The sequence below is a fragment of the Bombina bombina genome, chromosome 5 (genome assembly GCF_027579735.1).
Source record: "Bombina bombina isolate aBomBom1 chromosome 5, aBomBom1.pri, whole genome shotgun sequence".
NCBI lineage: Eukaryota > Metazoa > Chordata > Amphibia > Anura > Bombinatoridae > Bombina > Bombina bombina.
Genome location: NC_069503.1, coordinates 179,836,373 through 179,849,462, shown reverse-complemented (window position 1 = coordinate 179,849,462; position 13,090 = coordinate 179,836,373). Strand labels below are relative to the sequence as shown.

The 13,090-nt window shown below is 42.5% G+C and overlaps 1 protein-coding gene across 2 annotated transcripts in view; it reads left to right on the top strand.

Annotated features, from left to right (window-relative positions):
• Positions 1–11,895: 11,895 nt before the first annotated feature.
• KMT2C (lysine methyltransferase 2C) overlaps positions 11,896–13,090 on the top strand; it is a 418,185-nt gene continuing 416,990 nt past the window's right edge. For both annotated transcript variants that reach the window (XM_053713806.1, XM_053713804.1), the window contains exon 1: positions 11,896–12,595. In XM_053713806.1, the coding sequence (XP_053569781.1) occupies positions 11,960–12,595 (636 nt within the window). In that variant the 5' untranslated portion in view covers positions 11,896–11,959. The remainder of the gene's footprint in view (positions 12,596–13,090) is intronic.

Here is a 13,090-nt window from a genome sequence, read left to right as displayed (position 1 = left end):
GCACCGGAGTGTGTTATTATCTCTCTGGCAGAGTTTGAGGAAGAATCTACCAGAGTTTTTGTTATGATTTTAGCCGGAGTAGTTAAGATCATATTGCTGTTTCTCGGCATCTGAGGAGAGGTAAACTTCAGATCAGGGGACAGCGGGCAGATGAATCTGCATAGAGGTATGTAGCAGTTTTTATTTTCTGACAATGGAATTGATGAGAAAATCCTGCCATACCGATATAATGTCATGTATGTATACTTTACACTTCAGTATTCTAGGGAATGGTACTTCACTAGAATTACACTGTAAGAAATACATAAAGCTGTTTAATAACTAGAGATTATGTTTAACGTTTTTGCTGGAATGTAAAATCGTTTTCATTTACTGAGGTACTGGGTGAATAAATGTTTGGGCACTATTTTTCCACTTGGCAGTTGCTTAATCTGTTTTTCTGATAGTTTCTGTTCTCCCTCACTGCTGTGTGTGAGGGGGAGGGGCCGTTTTTTTGGCGCTTTTCCTGCATCAAATATTTCAGTCAGCAACTCATTGTATTCCCTGCATGATCCGGTTCATCTCTACAGAGCTCAGGGGTCTTCAAAGCTTATTTTGAGGGAGGTAATTTCTCTCAGCAGAGCTGTGAGAATTATAGTTTGACTGAGATAAAAAACGTTTATTCTGTAATTTGTTTCCTGCTTTCAGAATTTGTTATCTTTGCTAATGGGATTAAACCTTTGCTAAAGTTGTGTTGTTTACAAGGATTGAGGCTATAACTGTTTCAATTTATTAATTTTCAACTGTCATAGATCTTCTGTGCTTCTTAAAGGCACAGTACGTTTTAATATTATTCTAATTGAATTGTATTTCCAAGTTGCAAGTTTATTTGCTAGTGTGTTAAACATGTCTGATTCAGAGGATGATACCTGTGTCATTTGTTGCAATGCCAAAGTGGAGCCCAATAGAAATTTATGTACTAACTGTATTGATGCTACTTTAAATAAGTCAATCTGTACAAATTGAACAAATTTCACCAAACAACGAGGGGAGAGTTATGCCGACTAACTCGCCTCACGTGTCAGTACCTGCATCTCCCGCTCGGGAGGTGCGTGATATTGTAGCGCCGAGTACATCTGGGCGGCCATTACAAATCACATTACAGGATATGGCTACTGTTATGACTGAAGTTTTGGCTAAATTACCAGAACTAAGAGGTAAGCGTGATCACTCTGGGGTGAGAACAGAGTGCGCTGATAATATTAGGGCCATGTCAGACACTGCGTCACAGGTGGCAGAACATGAGGACGGAGAACTTCATTCTGTGGGTGACGGTTCTGATCCAAACAGACTGGATTCAGATATCTCAAATTTTAAATTTAAACTGGAAGACCTCCGTGTATTACTAGGGGAGGTGTTAGCGGCTCTGAATGATTGTAACACAGTTGCAATACCAGAGAAAATGTGTAGGTTGGATAAATATTTTGCGGTACCGGCGAGTACTGAGGTTTTTCCTATACCTAAGAGACTTACTGAAATTGTTACTAAGGAGTGGGATAGACCCGGTGTGCCGTTCTCACCCCCTCCGATATTTAGAAAAATGTTTCCAATAGACGCCACCACACGGGACTTATGGCAAACGGTCCCTAAGGTGGAGGGAGCAGTTTCTACTTTAGCTAAGCGTACCACTATCCCGGTGGAGGATAGCTGTGCTTTTTCAGATCCAATGGATAAAAAATTAGAGGGTTACCTTAAGAAAATGTTTGTTCAACAAGGTTTTATATTGCAACCCCTTGCATGCATTGCGCCGATCACGGCTGCAGCGGCATTCTGGATTGAGTCTCTGGAAGAGAACATTAGTTCAGCTACTCTGGACGACATTACGGACAGGCTTAGAGTCCTTAAACTAGCTAATTCATTCATTTCGGAGGCCGTAGTACATCTTACTAAACTTACGGCGAAGAATTCAGGATTCGCCATTCAGGCACGCAGGGCGCTGTGGCTAAAATCCTGGTCAGCTGATGTTACTTCTAAGTCTAAATTGCTTAATATACCTTTCAAAGGGCAGACCTTATTCGGGCCCGGGTTGAAAGAGATTATCGCTGACATTACAGGAGGTAAAGGCCATGCCCTGCCTCAGGACAAAGCCAAAGCTAAGGCTAGACAGTCTAATTTTCGTTCCTTTCATAATTTCAAAGCAGGAGCAGCATCAACTTCCTCTGCACCAAAACAGGAAGGAGCTGTTGCTCGCTACAGACAAGGCTGGAAACCTAACCAGTCCTGGAACAAGGGCAAGCAGACCAGGAAACCTGCTGCTGCCCCTAAAACAGCATGAATTGGGGGCCCCCGATCCGGGATCGGATCTAGTGGGGGGCAGACTTTCTCTCTTCGCCCAGGCTTGGGCAAGAGATGTCCAGGATCCCTGGGCGCTAGAGATAATATCTCAGGGATACCTTCTGGACTTCAAATACTCTCCTCCAAGAGAGAGATTTCATCTGTCAAGGTTGTCAACAATCCAGACAAAGAAAGAGGCGTTTCTACGCTGCGTACAAGAGCTCTTGTTAATGGGAGTAATCCATCCAGTTCCACGATCGGAACAGGGACAGGGGTTTTACTCAAATCTGTTTGTGGTTCCCAAAAAAGAGGGAACTTTCAGACCAATCCTGGACTTAAAGATCCTAAACAAATTCCTAAGAGTTCCATCGTTCAAGATGGAGACTATTCAGACAATTTTACCTATGATCCAAGAGGGTCAGTACATGACCACTGTAGATTTAAAAGATGCTTACCTTCACATACCGATTCACAAAGATCATTACCGGTACCTAAGGTTTGCCTTCCTAGACAGGCATTACCAGTTTGTGGCTCTTCCATTCGGATTGGCTACAGCTCCAAGAATCTTCACAAAGGTTCTGGGTGCTCTTCTGGCGGTACTAAGACCGCGGGGAATCTCGGTAGCTCCATACCTAGACGACATTCTGATACAAGCTTCAAGCTTTCAAACTGCCAAGTCTCATACAGAGTTAGTACTGGCATTTCTAAGGTCACATGGATGGAAGGTGAACGAAAAGAAAAGTTCACTCGTTCCACTCACAAGAGTTCCCTTCCTGGGGACTCTTATAGATTCTGTAGAAATGAAGATTTACCTGACAGAGGACAGGCTAACAAGACTTCAAAGTGCTTGCCGCACCCTTCATTCCATTCAACACCCGTCAGTGGCTCAATGCATGGAGGTAATCGGCTTAATGGTAGCGGCAATGGACATAGTACCCTTTGCACGCTTACACCTCAGACCACTGCAACTGTGCATGCTAAGTCAGTGGAATGGGGATTACTCAGACTTATCCCCTTCTCTGAATCTGGATCAAGAGACCAGAAATTCTCTTCTATGGTGGCTTTCTCGGCCACATCTGTCCAGGGGGATGCCATTCAGCAGACCAGACTGGACAATTGTAACAACAGACGCCAGCCTTCTAGGTTGGGGTGCCGTCTGGAATTCTCTGAAGGCTCAGGGACAATGGAGTCAGGAGGAGAGTCTCCTGCCAATAAACATTCTGGAATTGAGAGCAGTTCTCAATGCCCTCCTGGCTTGGCCCCAGTTGACAACTCGGGGGTTCATCAGGTTTCAGTCGGACAACATCACGACTGTAGCTTACATCAACCATCAGGGAGGGACAAGAAGCTCCCTAGCTATGATGGAAGTATCAAAGATAATTCGCTGGGCAGAGTCTCACTCTTGCCACCTGTCAGCAATCCACATCCCGGGAGTGGAGAACTGGGAGGCGGATTTCTTAAGTCGTCAGACTTTTCATCCGGGGGAGTGGGAACTCCATCCGGAGGTCTTTGCCCAAATACTTCGACGTTGGGGCAAACCAGAGATAGATCTCATGGCGTCTCGACAGAACGCCAAGCTTCCTCGTTACGGGTCCAGATCCAGGGATCCAGGAGCAGTCCTGATAGATGCCCTGACAGCACCTTGGGACTTCAGGATGGCTTACGTGTTTCCACCCTTCCCGATGCTTCCTCGATTGATTGCCAGAATCAAACAAGAGAGAGCATCAGTGATTCTAATAGCACCTGCGTGGCCACGCAGGACTTGGTATGCAGACCTGGTGGACATGTCATCCTGTCCACCTTGGTCTCTACCTCTGAAACAGGACCTTCTGATACAGGGTCCCTTCAAACATCAAAATCTAACTTCTCTGAAGCTGACTGCTTGGAAATTGAACGCTTGATTTTATCAAGACGTGGGTTTTCTGAGTCAGTTATTGATACCTTAATACAGGCTAGGAAACCTGTTACCAGAAAGATTTACCATAAGATATGGCGTAAATACCTATATTGGTGTGAATCCAAAGGTTACTCTTGGAGTAAGGTTAGGATTCCTAGGATATTGTCTTTTCTACAAGAAGGTTTAGAAAAGGGTTTATCTGCTAGTTCATTAAAGGGACAGATCTCAGCTCTGTCCATTCTGTTACACAAACGTCTGTCAGAAGTTCCTGACGTCCAGGCTTTTTGTCAGGCTTTGGCCAGGATTAAGCCTGTGTTTAAAACTGTTGCTCCACCATGGAGTTTAAACCTGGTTCTTAATGTTTTACAGGGCGTTCCGTTTGAACCCCTTCATTCCATTGATATAAAGTTGTTATCTTGGAAAGTTCTATTTTTAATGGCTATTTCCTCGGCTCGAAGAGTCTCTGAATTACCAGCCTTACATTGTGATTCTCCTTATTTGATTTTTCATTCGGATAAGGTAGTTCTGCGTACTAAACCTGGGTTCTTACCTAAGGTAGTTACTAACAGGAATATCAATCAAGAGATTGTTGTTCCTTCTTTGTGCCCAAATCCTTCTTCGAAGAAGGAATGTCTACTACACAACCTGGATGTAGTCCGTGCTCTAAAATTTTACTTACAGGCAACTAAGGAATTTCGACAAACGTCTTCTCTGTTTGTCGTTTACTCTGGGCAGAGGAGAGGTCAAAAAGCTTCTGCTACCTCTCTTTCTTTTTGGCTTCGTAGCATAATTCGTTTAGCTTATGAGACTGCTGGACAGCAGCCTCCTGAAAGAATTACAGCTCATTCTACTAGAGCTGTGGCTTCCACTTGGGCTTTCAAGAATGAGGCCTCTGTTGAGCAGATTTGCAAGGCTGCAACTTGGTCTTCGCTTCATACTTTTTCCAAATTTTACAAATTTGACACTTTTGCTTCATCGGAGGCTATTTTTGGGAGAAAGGTTCTTCAGGCAGTGGTTCCTTCTGTATAAAGAGCCTGCCTATCCCTCCCGTCATCCGTGTACTTTTGCTTTGGTATTGGTATCCCAGAAGTAATGATGACCCGTGGACTGATCACACTTAACAGAAGAAAACATAATTTATGCTTACCTGATAAATTCCTTTCTTCTGTAGTGTGATCAGTCCACGGCCCGCCCGGTTTTTAAGGCAGGTAAATATTTTTTAATTTATACTCCAGTCACCACTTCACCCTTGGCTTTTCCTTTCTCGTTGGTCCTTGGTCGAATGACTGGGAGTGACGTAGAGGGGAGGAGCTATATGCAGCTCTGCTGGGTGAATCCTCTTGCACTTCCTGTTGGGGAGGAGTAATATCCCAGAAGTAATGATGACCCGTGGACTGATCACACTACAGAAGAAAGGAATTTATCAGGTAAGCATAAATTATGTTTTTAACGTTTTTTTGGTGCAGTTAAAATTACAAACTAAGACATCCAGATTCCCTCAAAGGCCCTCTGAATGCTATAGGACATCTCTAAAGGGCCCAAAGGCTTTCCAAAGTCGTTTATTGGGGAAGGTAGGGCTACAGCTTGCTGTGGCAGTTGGTTGTGACTGTTAAAAAACGTCTATTTCGTTTTTTTGATCCATTTTTTGAACTAAGGGGTTAATCATCCATTTGCAAGTGGGTGCAATGCTCTGCTAGTCTATTACATACACTGTAAAAATTTCGTTTGATTTACTGCATTTTTTCACTGTTTTTCAAATTCTGACAAAATTTGTTTCTCTTAAAGGCACAGTACCATTTTTTATATTTGCTTGTTAACTTGATTTAAAGTGTTTTCCAAGCTTGCTAGTCTCATTGCTAGTCTGTATAAACATGTCTGACATAGAAGAAACTCCTTGTTCATTATGTTTAAAAGCCATGGTGGAACCCCCTCTTAGAATGTGTACCAAATGTACTGATTTCATTTTAGGCAATAAAGATAATTTTCTGTCTTTTAAAAAATTTTATCACCAGAGGAATCTGACGAGGGGGAAGTTATGCCGACTAACTTTCCCCACGTGTCAGACCCTTTGACTCCCGCTTAAGGGACTCACGCTCAAATGGCTCCAAGTACATCTAGGGCGCCCATAGCGTTTACTTTACAAGACATGGCGGCAGTCATGGATAATACACTGTCAGCGGTATTAGCCAGACTACCTGAACTTAGAGGTAAGCGAGATAGCTCTGGGGTTAGATGAAATGCAGAGCATACTGACGCTTTAAGAACCATGTCTGATACTGCCTCACAATATGCAGAAGCTGAGGAAAGAGAGCTTCAGTCAGTGGGTGATGTTAATGACTCAGGAAGATACCTGATTCTAATATTTCTACATTTAAATTTAAGCTTGTACACCTCCGCGTGTTCCTTAGGGAGGTTTTAGCTGCTCTGAATGACTGTGATTCCATTGCAGTGCCAGAGAAATTGTGTAGACTGGATAAATACTTGCAGTGCCGGTGTGTACTGATGTTTTTCCAATACCTAAAAGGTTTACAAAAATTATTAATAAGGAATGGGATAGACCAGGTGTACCGTTCTCTTCCCCTCCTATTTTTAGAAAAATGTTTCCAATAGACGCCACCACACAGGACTTATGGCAGACAGTCCCTAAGGTGGAGGGAGCAGTTTCTACTCTAGCAAAGCGTACTACTATCCCTGTCGAGGACAGTTGTGCTTTTTTAGATCCAATGGATAAAAAGTTAGAAGGTTACCTTGAGAAAATATTTATTCAACTAGGTTTTATCCTACAGCCCCTTGCATGCATTGCCCCTGTCACTGCTGCTGCGGCGTACTGGTTTGAGTCTCTGGAAGAGGCTTTACAGGTAGCGACTCCATTGGATGACATACTTGGCAAACTTAGAGCACTTAAGCTAGCCAATTCTTTTATTTCTGACGCCATTGTTCATTTGACTAAACTAACGGCTAAGAATTCTGGTTTTGCTATACAGGCGCGCAGAGCGCTATGGCTTAAATCATGGTCAGCTGACGTGACTTCAAAATCGAAGCTACTTAACACTCCCTTCAAGGGGCAGACCCTATTCGGGCCTGTTTTGAAGGAGATTATTGCTGATATCACTGGAGGAAAAGGTCATGCCCTTCTTCAGGACAGGTCCAAATCTAGGGCCAAACAGTCTAATTTTCGTGCCTTTCAAAACTTCAAGGCAGGTGCGGCATCAACTTCCTCTAATAATAAACAAGAGGGAACTTTTGCTCAATCTAAGACGGTCTGGAGACCAAACCAGACCTGGAAAAAAGGTAAGCAGATCAAAAAAAGCCTGCTGCTGCCTCTAAGACAGCATGAAGGAACGGCCCCCTATCCGGTAACGGATCTAGTAGGGGGCAGACTTTCACTCTTCGCCCAGGCATGGGCAAGAGATGTTCAGGATCCCTGGGCGTTGTAAATTATATCCCAGGGATATCTTCTGGACTTCAAAGCTTCCCCCCCCAAAAGGGAGATTTCACCTTTCACAATTATCTGCACACCAGATAAAGAGAGAGGCATTCTTACACTGTGTACAAGACCTCCTAGGACATTCCTTGACAAAGCATACCAGCGAAACGTACATCGGAACTGAACTGTTCTATATTGAGTTTTATCGCGTCTCTACACTAGCCAGGACACCTGGGGGCTTAGCGCTATTGTCTTGCTACTAAAGAGGTTTTGGTTTCGGGGGGTCACACTCCTGCTGATCCATTTACCTCTTTGCAAGTTTGGCGATTTGAAGCATTTGTTACAGCATATCTGCTTTTGTACCCTTACATTGTGGTGTTATCAAGGCTTATGTGACGCTTTTATATATTTTAAAATAAATTTGTATCCTAGTTTTGCCTAGTGTACTGTTTTCCCATCAGTATAAAGTGGGAGTGCGCATATCCTTGAGCTTAGTCGAAAGCTCCAACAAATGTGAGTAGTCATTTGTTACAAAACAACTACTTCCTCAAAGTGCCGTTACAGATTCACACTATGTTGCAATTTTCTGTTTTCTTTTTTATGGGATCTCACTGAGGAATGCTAACAAGCTGAAAAACTCATCCAGAGGACACAGACATATCCTTGATTTGGATCTAAAGATCTTAAACAAATTCCTCAGAGTTCCATCGTTCAAGATGGAAACTATTCGTACCATCCTACCACTGATCCAGGAGGGTCAATATATGACTACAGTGGATCTAAAGGATGCTTATCTTCACATTCCAATACACAAAGATCATCATCGGTTTCTCAGGTTTGCCTTTCAAGACAGGCATTACCAGTTGTAGCTCTTCCCTTTGGATTAGCTACAGCCCCAAGAATCTTTACAAAGGTTCTAGGGTCGCTTATGGCGGCCCTAAGGCCGCGGGGCATAGCAGTAGCCCCTTATTTAGACGACATCCTGATACAGGCGTCAAACTTCCAAATTGCCAAGTCTCATACAGACATAGTACTGGCATTTATGAGGTCGCATGGGTGGAAAGTGAACGAGGAAAAGAGTTCTCTATCCCCACTTACAAGAGTTTCCTTTCTAGGGACTCTGATAGATTCTATAGAAATGAAAATTCACCTGACGGAGTCCAGGTTATCAAAGCTTCTAAATTCCTGCCGGGTTCTTCATTCCATTCCGTGCCCTTCGGTGGCTCAGTGTATGGAGGTAATCGGCTTAATGGTAGCGGCAATGGACATAGTGCCGTTTGCACGCTTACATCTCAGACCGCTGAAACTATGCATGCTCAGTCAGTGGAGCGGGGATTACACAGATTTGTCCCCTCAACTGAATCTGGACCAAGAGACCAGGGATTCTTTTCCCTGGTAGCTATCTCGGGTCCATCTGTCCAAAGATTGGACAATTGTAACAAATACCAGCCTTCTAGGTTGGGGTGCAGTCTGGAACTCCCTGAAGGCTCAGGGATCGTGGACTCAGGAGGAGTCTCTCCTTCCAATAAATATTCTGGAACTGAGAGCGATATTCAAGGCTATTCAGGCTTGGCCTCAGTTAGCAACTCTGAGGTACATCAGATTTCAGTCAGACAACATCACGACTGTAGCTTACATCAACCATCAAGGGGGAACAAGAAGTTCCCTAGAGATGTTAGAAGTTCAAAAATAATTTGCTGGGCAGAGATTCACTCTTGCCACCTATCAGCTAACCATATCCCAGGTGTAGAGCACTGGGAGGCGGATTTTCTAAGTCGGCAGACTTTTCATCCGGGAGAGTGGGAACTCCATCCGGAGGTATTTGCACAACTGATTCTCTGTTGGGGCAAACCAGAACTGGATCTCATGGCGTCTCGCCAGAACGCCAAGCTTCCATGTTACGGATCCAGGTCCAGGGATCCCAAGGCGACACTTATAGATGCTCTTGCAGCGCCCTGGTCTTTCAACCTGGCTTATGTGTTTCCACCGTTTCCTCTGCTCCCTCGACTGATTGCCAAGATCAAGCAGGAGAGAGCATCAGTGATTCTGATAGCACCTGCGTGGGCACGCAGGACTTAGTATGCAGATCTAGTGGACATGTCATCCTTTCCACCATGGTCTCTGCCTCTGAGACAGGACCTTCTACTTCAGGGTCCTTCCAACCATCCAAATCTAATTTCTCTGCGGCTGACTGCCTAGAGATTGAACGCTTGATTTTATCAAAGCGTGGCTTCTCCGAGTCAGTTATTGATACCTTAATACGGGCACGAAAGCCTGTCACCAGGAAAATTTACCATAAGGTATGGCGTAGATATCTTTATTGGTGTGAATCCAAGGGTTACTCATGGAGTAAGGTCAGTATTCCTAGGATATTATCTTTTCTCCAAGAAGGTTTGGAAAAAGGATTGTCAGCTAGTTAAGCGTCTGGCAGATGTTCCATACGTTCAGGCATTTTGTCAGGCTTTAGTTAGAATCAAGCCTGTGTTTAAACCGGTTGCTCCACCATGGAGCTTAAACTTGGTTCTTAAGATTCTTCAAGAAGTTCAGTTTGAACCTCTTCATTCCATAGATATCAAACTTTTATCTTGGAAAGTCCTTTTTTTGGTAGCTATTTCCTCGGCTCGTAGAGTCTCCGAGTTATCTGCCTTACAATGTGATTCTCCTTATCTGATTTTTCATACGGATAAGGTAGTCCTGCGTACCAAATCTGGGTTTTTACCTAAGGTGGTATCTAACAAGAATATCAATCAAGAGATTGTTGTTCCATCCTTGTGTTTCACAATCCAGACGTGGTCCGTGCTTTAAAGTTTTTACTTACAAGCTACTAAAGATTTTCGTCAAACATCTGCTTGGTTTGTTGTCTTCTCTGGACAGAGGAGAGATCAAAAGGCTTCGGCAACCTCTCCTTCTTTTTGGCTTAGAAGCTTAATCCGCTTAGCCTATGAGACTGCTGGACAGCAGCCTCCTGAAAGGATTACAGCTCATTCCACTAGAGCTGTGGCTTCCACTTGGGCCTTTAAAAATTAGGCTTCTTTTGAACAGATTTGCAAGGCGGCGACTTGGTCTTCGCTTCATACTTTTTCAAAATTTTGCAAATTTGATACTTTTGCTTCTTCGGAGGCTTTATTTGGGAGAGAGGTTTTACAGGCAGTGTTTCCTTCCATTTAAGTTCCTGCCTTGTCCCTCCCTTCATCCGTGTACTTTAGCTTTGGTATTGGTATCCCACAAGTAATGGATGATCCGTGGACTGGATACACCTTACAAGAGAAAACACAATTTATGCTTACCTGATAAATTTATTTCTCTTGTGGTGTATCCAGTCCACGGCCCGCCCTGTCATTTTAAGGCAGGTCATTTTTAAATTTAAACTACAGTAACCACTGCACCCTATGGTTCCTCCTTTCTCGGCTTGTTTTCAGTCGAATGACTGGCTATGACAGTTAGGGGAGGAGCTATATTGCAGCTCTGCTGTGGGTGTCCTCTTGCAACTTCCTGTTGGGAATGAGACTATCCCACAAGTAATGGATGATCCGTGGACTGGATAACACCACAAGAGAAATAAATTTATCAGGTAAGCATAAATTGTGTTTTTTTGCTTGTATGTAGTCACACAAGTTAACTTTGGATACTGCCATGTACTTGAATTTTAGAAAGAAGGTTTCATAAAAGTTCTCAATTCCACAACTAAAGTTGGATGGACTAAATAGCCTTTTGTACAGCAATTTTATAACGTTTTTTTTCCTTCTAATGTTGGTAGGACCAGAGTTGTAAGAGTATAGTTCATTAAAGGGATTTGGTTCTGTAAGTGTCTGATCTCTCCTTTTGAACCTTTAAGAGAAGCATTCCTCTAGACTTGAAAACCATTTTTCTTTCCGCTATTTCATCAGCAAGTAGCTGAGAGTGCTATTTTTAAAGCATTGAATACCCTCCCTTATTTCTAGAAACGTTTCTCTTTTGGTTATGGTTTGTACTATACTTAAGGAATGCATGGAATTTTTAAAAATACTGCAGGGTGATTTTTAGATTTTTTTTAAATTATTTTTTATTTTTTAAAGTCAGTGAATGTTAACGTGATTCCTTTGCATCAGCCTTGAAACAAACACCAGTCTTATTGGGGGGTTTTTCTACTGTGTCAAGTGGAGAGATTTTATGCATTTGATTTAAGAATTTCATGTTTTGTGTGTAATTGTATTTTAAATTTTCTTGTTTTATATTTAATTACCGTATAAATGAAATTACTTTTATTTAATACAGGGTCACCACCGCACAATGAAAATGCAAATTTAGAAAAAGAGGTTTCACATTTGGTTAATGTAGAAGAAATGGAAACATTCTCTGGAACCGAGCACATAGTACTAGAAGACAATGTGGAGAAGGATAAAAAAGAACTAAACTTGACATTACAACAACCTTTCAGTTCCCAAGAGAATAACTTTTTACAGCATGGGGAAAATGCCCCTGTGGAGGCTAACACTGAACCACAAACTGCATCTACAGAGCTTGAGGTTTCTGCTACATCCCCAGAACCACCTCAGTCTCTGAGTGAGGACGATAGTTCAAAAATTGATGAGCACTTTGAATTAGTTAGTCATGATCACCTTTCTATAAAAAGTAGTGATGCACATGTTTCTGAATCGTCTGACCTTCTGGAAATGGAAACTACTCCTATAAATGATGCCTTTATGGAAGCAGGTTCACCTTTAGGAGATAAAGCTCTGAAGTCACCCGCTGATCTAGATTCCCCTGTCACTTCCGTAGACACCAGTAAGACAAGTGTGTCATCCTCACCAGCAGTTTCCTTAGACTTCCATTCTTCAAATGACATTTTTCAAAGTCCTAGTTTTTGCACAGGAAATACCTTGCCAACAACTTATATATCAGTGACTCCAAAAATTGGCATGGGTAAGCCAGCTATCACCAAAAGGAAATTTTCTCCTGGCAGACCCCGATCAAAACAGGTAAATATGCATGTACTGCTATTAAAGAAACCTATTTTGTCCCTCTAACATTAAAACATGTGAGAGCAAATGTTTAATATAAAACGTTATTCTTGGTGTGCCTGCGTTTGTTAAACCATTAAAAAAATGTTTTTGAAGTATACTTAAAGGGACATTGAACCCAATTTTTTTATTTTGTGATTCAGATAGTGCATGCAATTTTAAGCAACTTGCTAATTTACTCCTATTATCATTTTTTTCATTCTCTTGGTATCTTTATTTGAAATGCAACAATGTAAGTTTAGATAACGGCCCATTTTTGGTGAACAACCTGGGTTGTTCTTGCTGATTGGTGGATACATTCACCCACCAATAAACAAGCTCTGTCCAGTGTGCTGAACCCAAAAATAGCTTAGATGCCTTTTTCAAATAAAGATAGCAAGAGAACGAAGAACAATTGATAATAGGAGCAAATTAGAAAGTTGCATAAAATTGCATGCTCTATCTGAATCACGA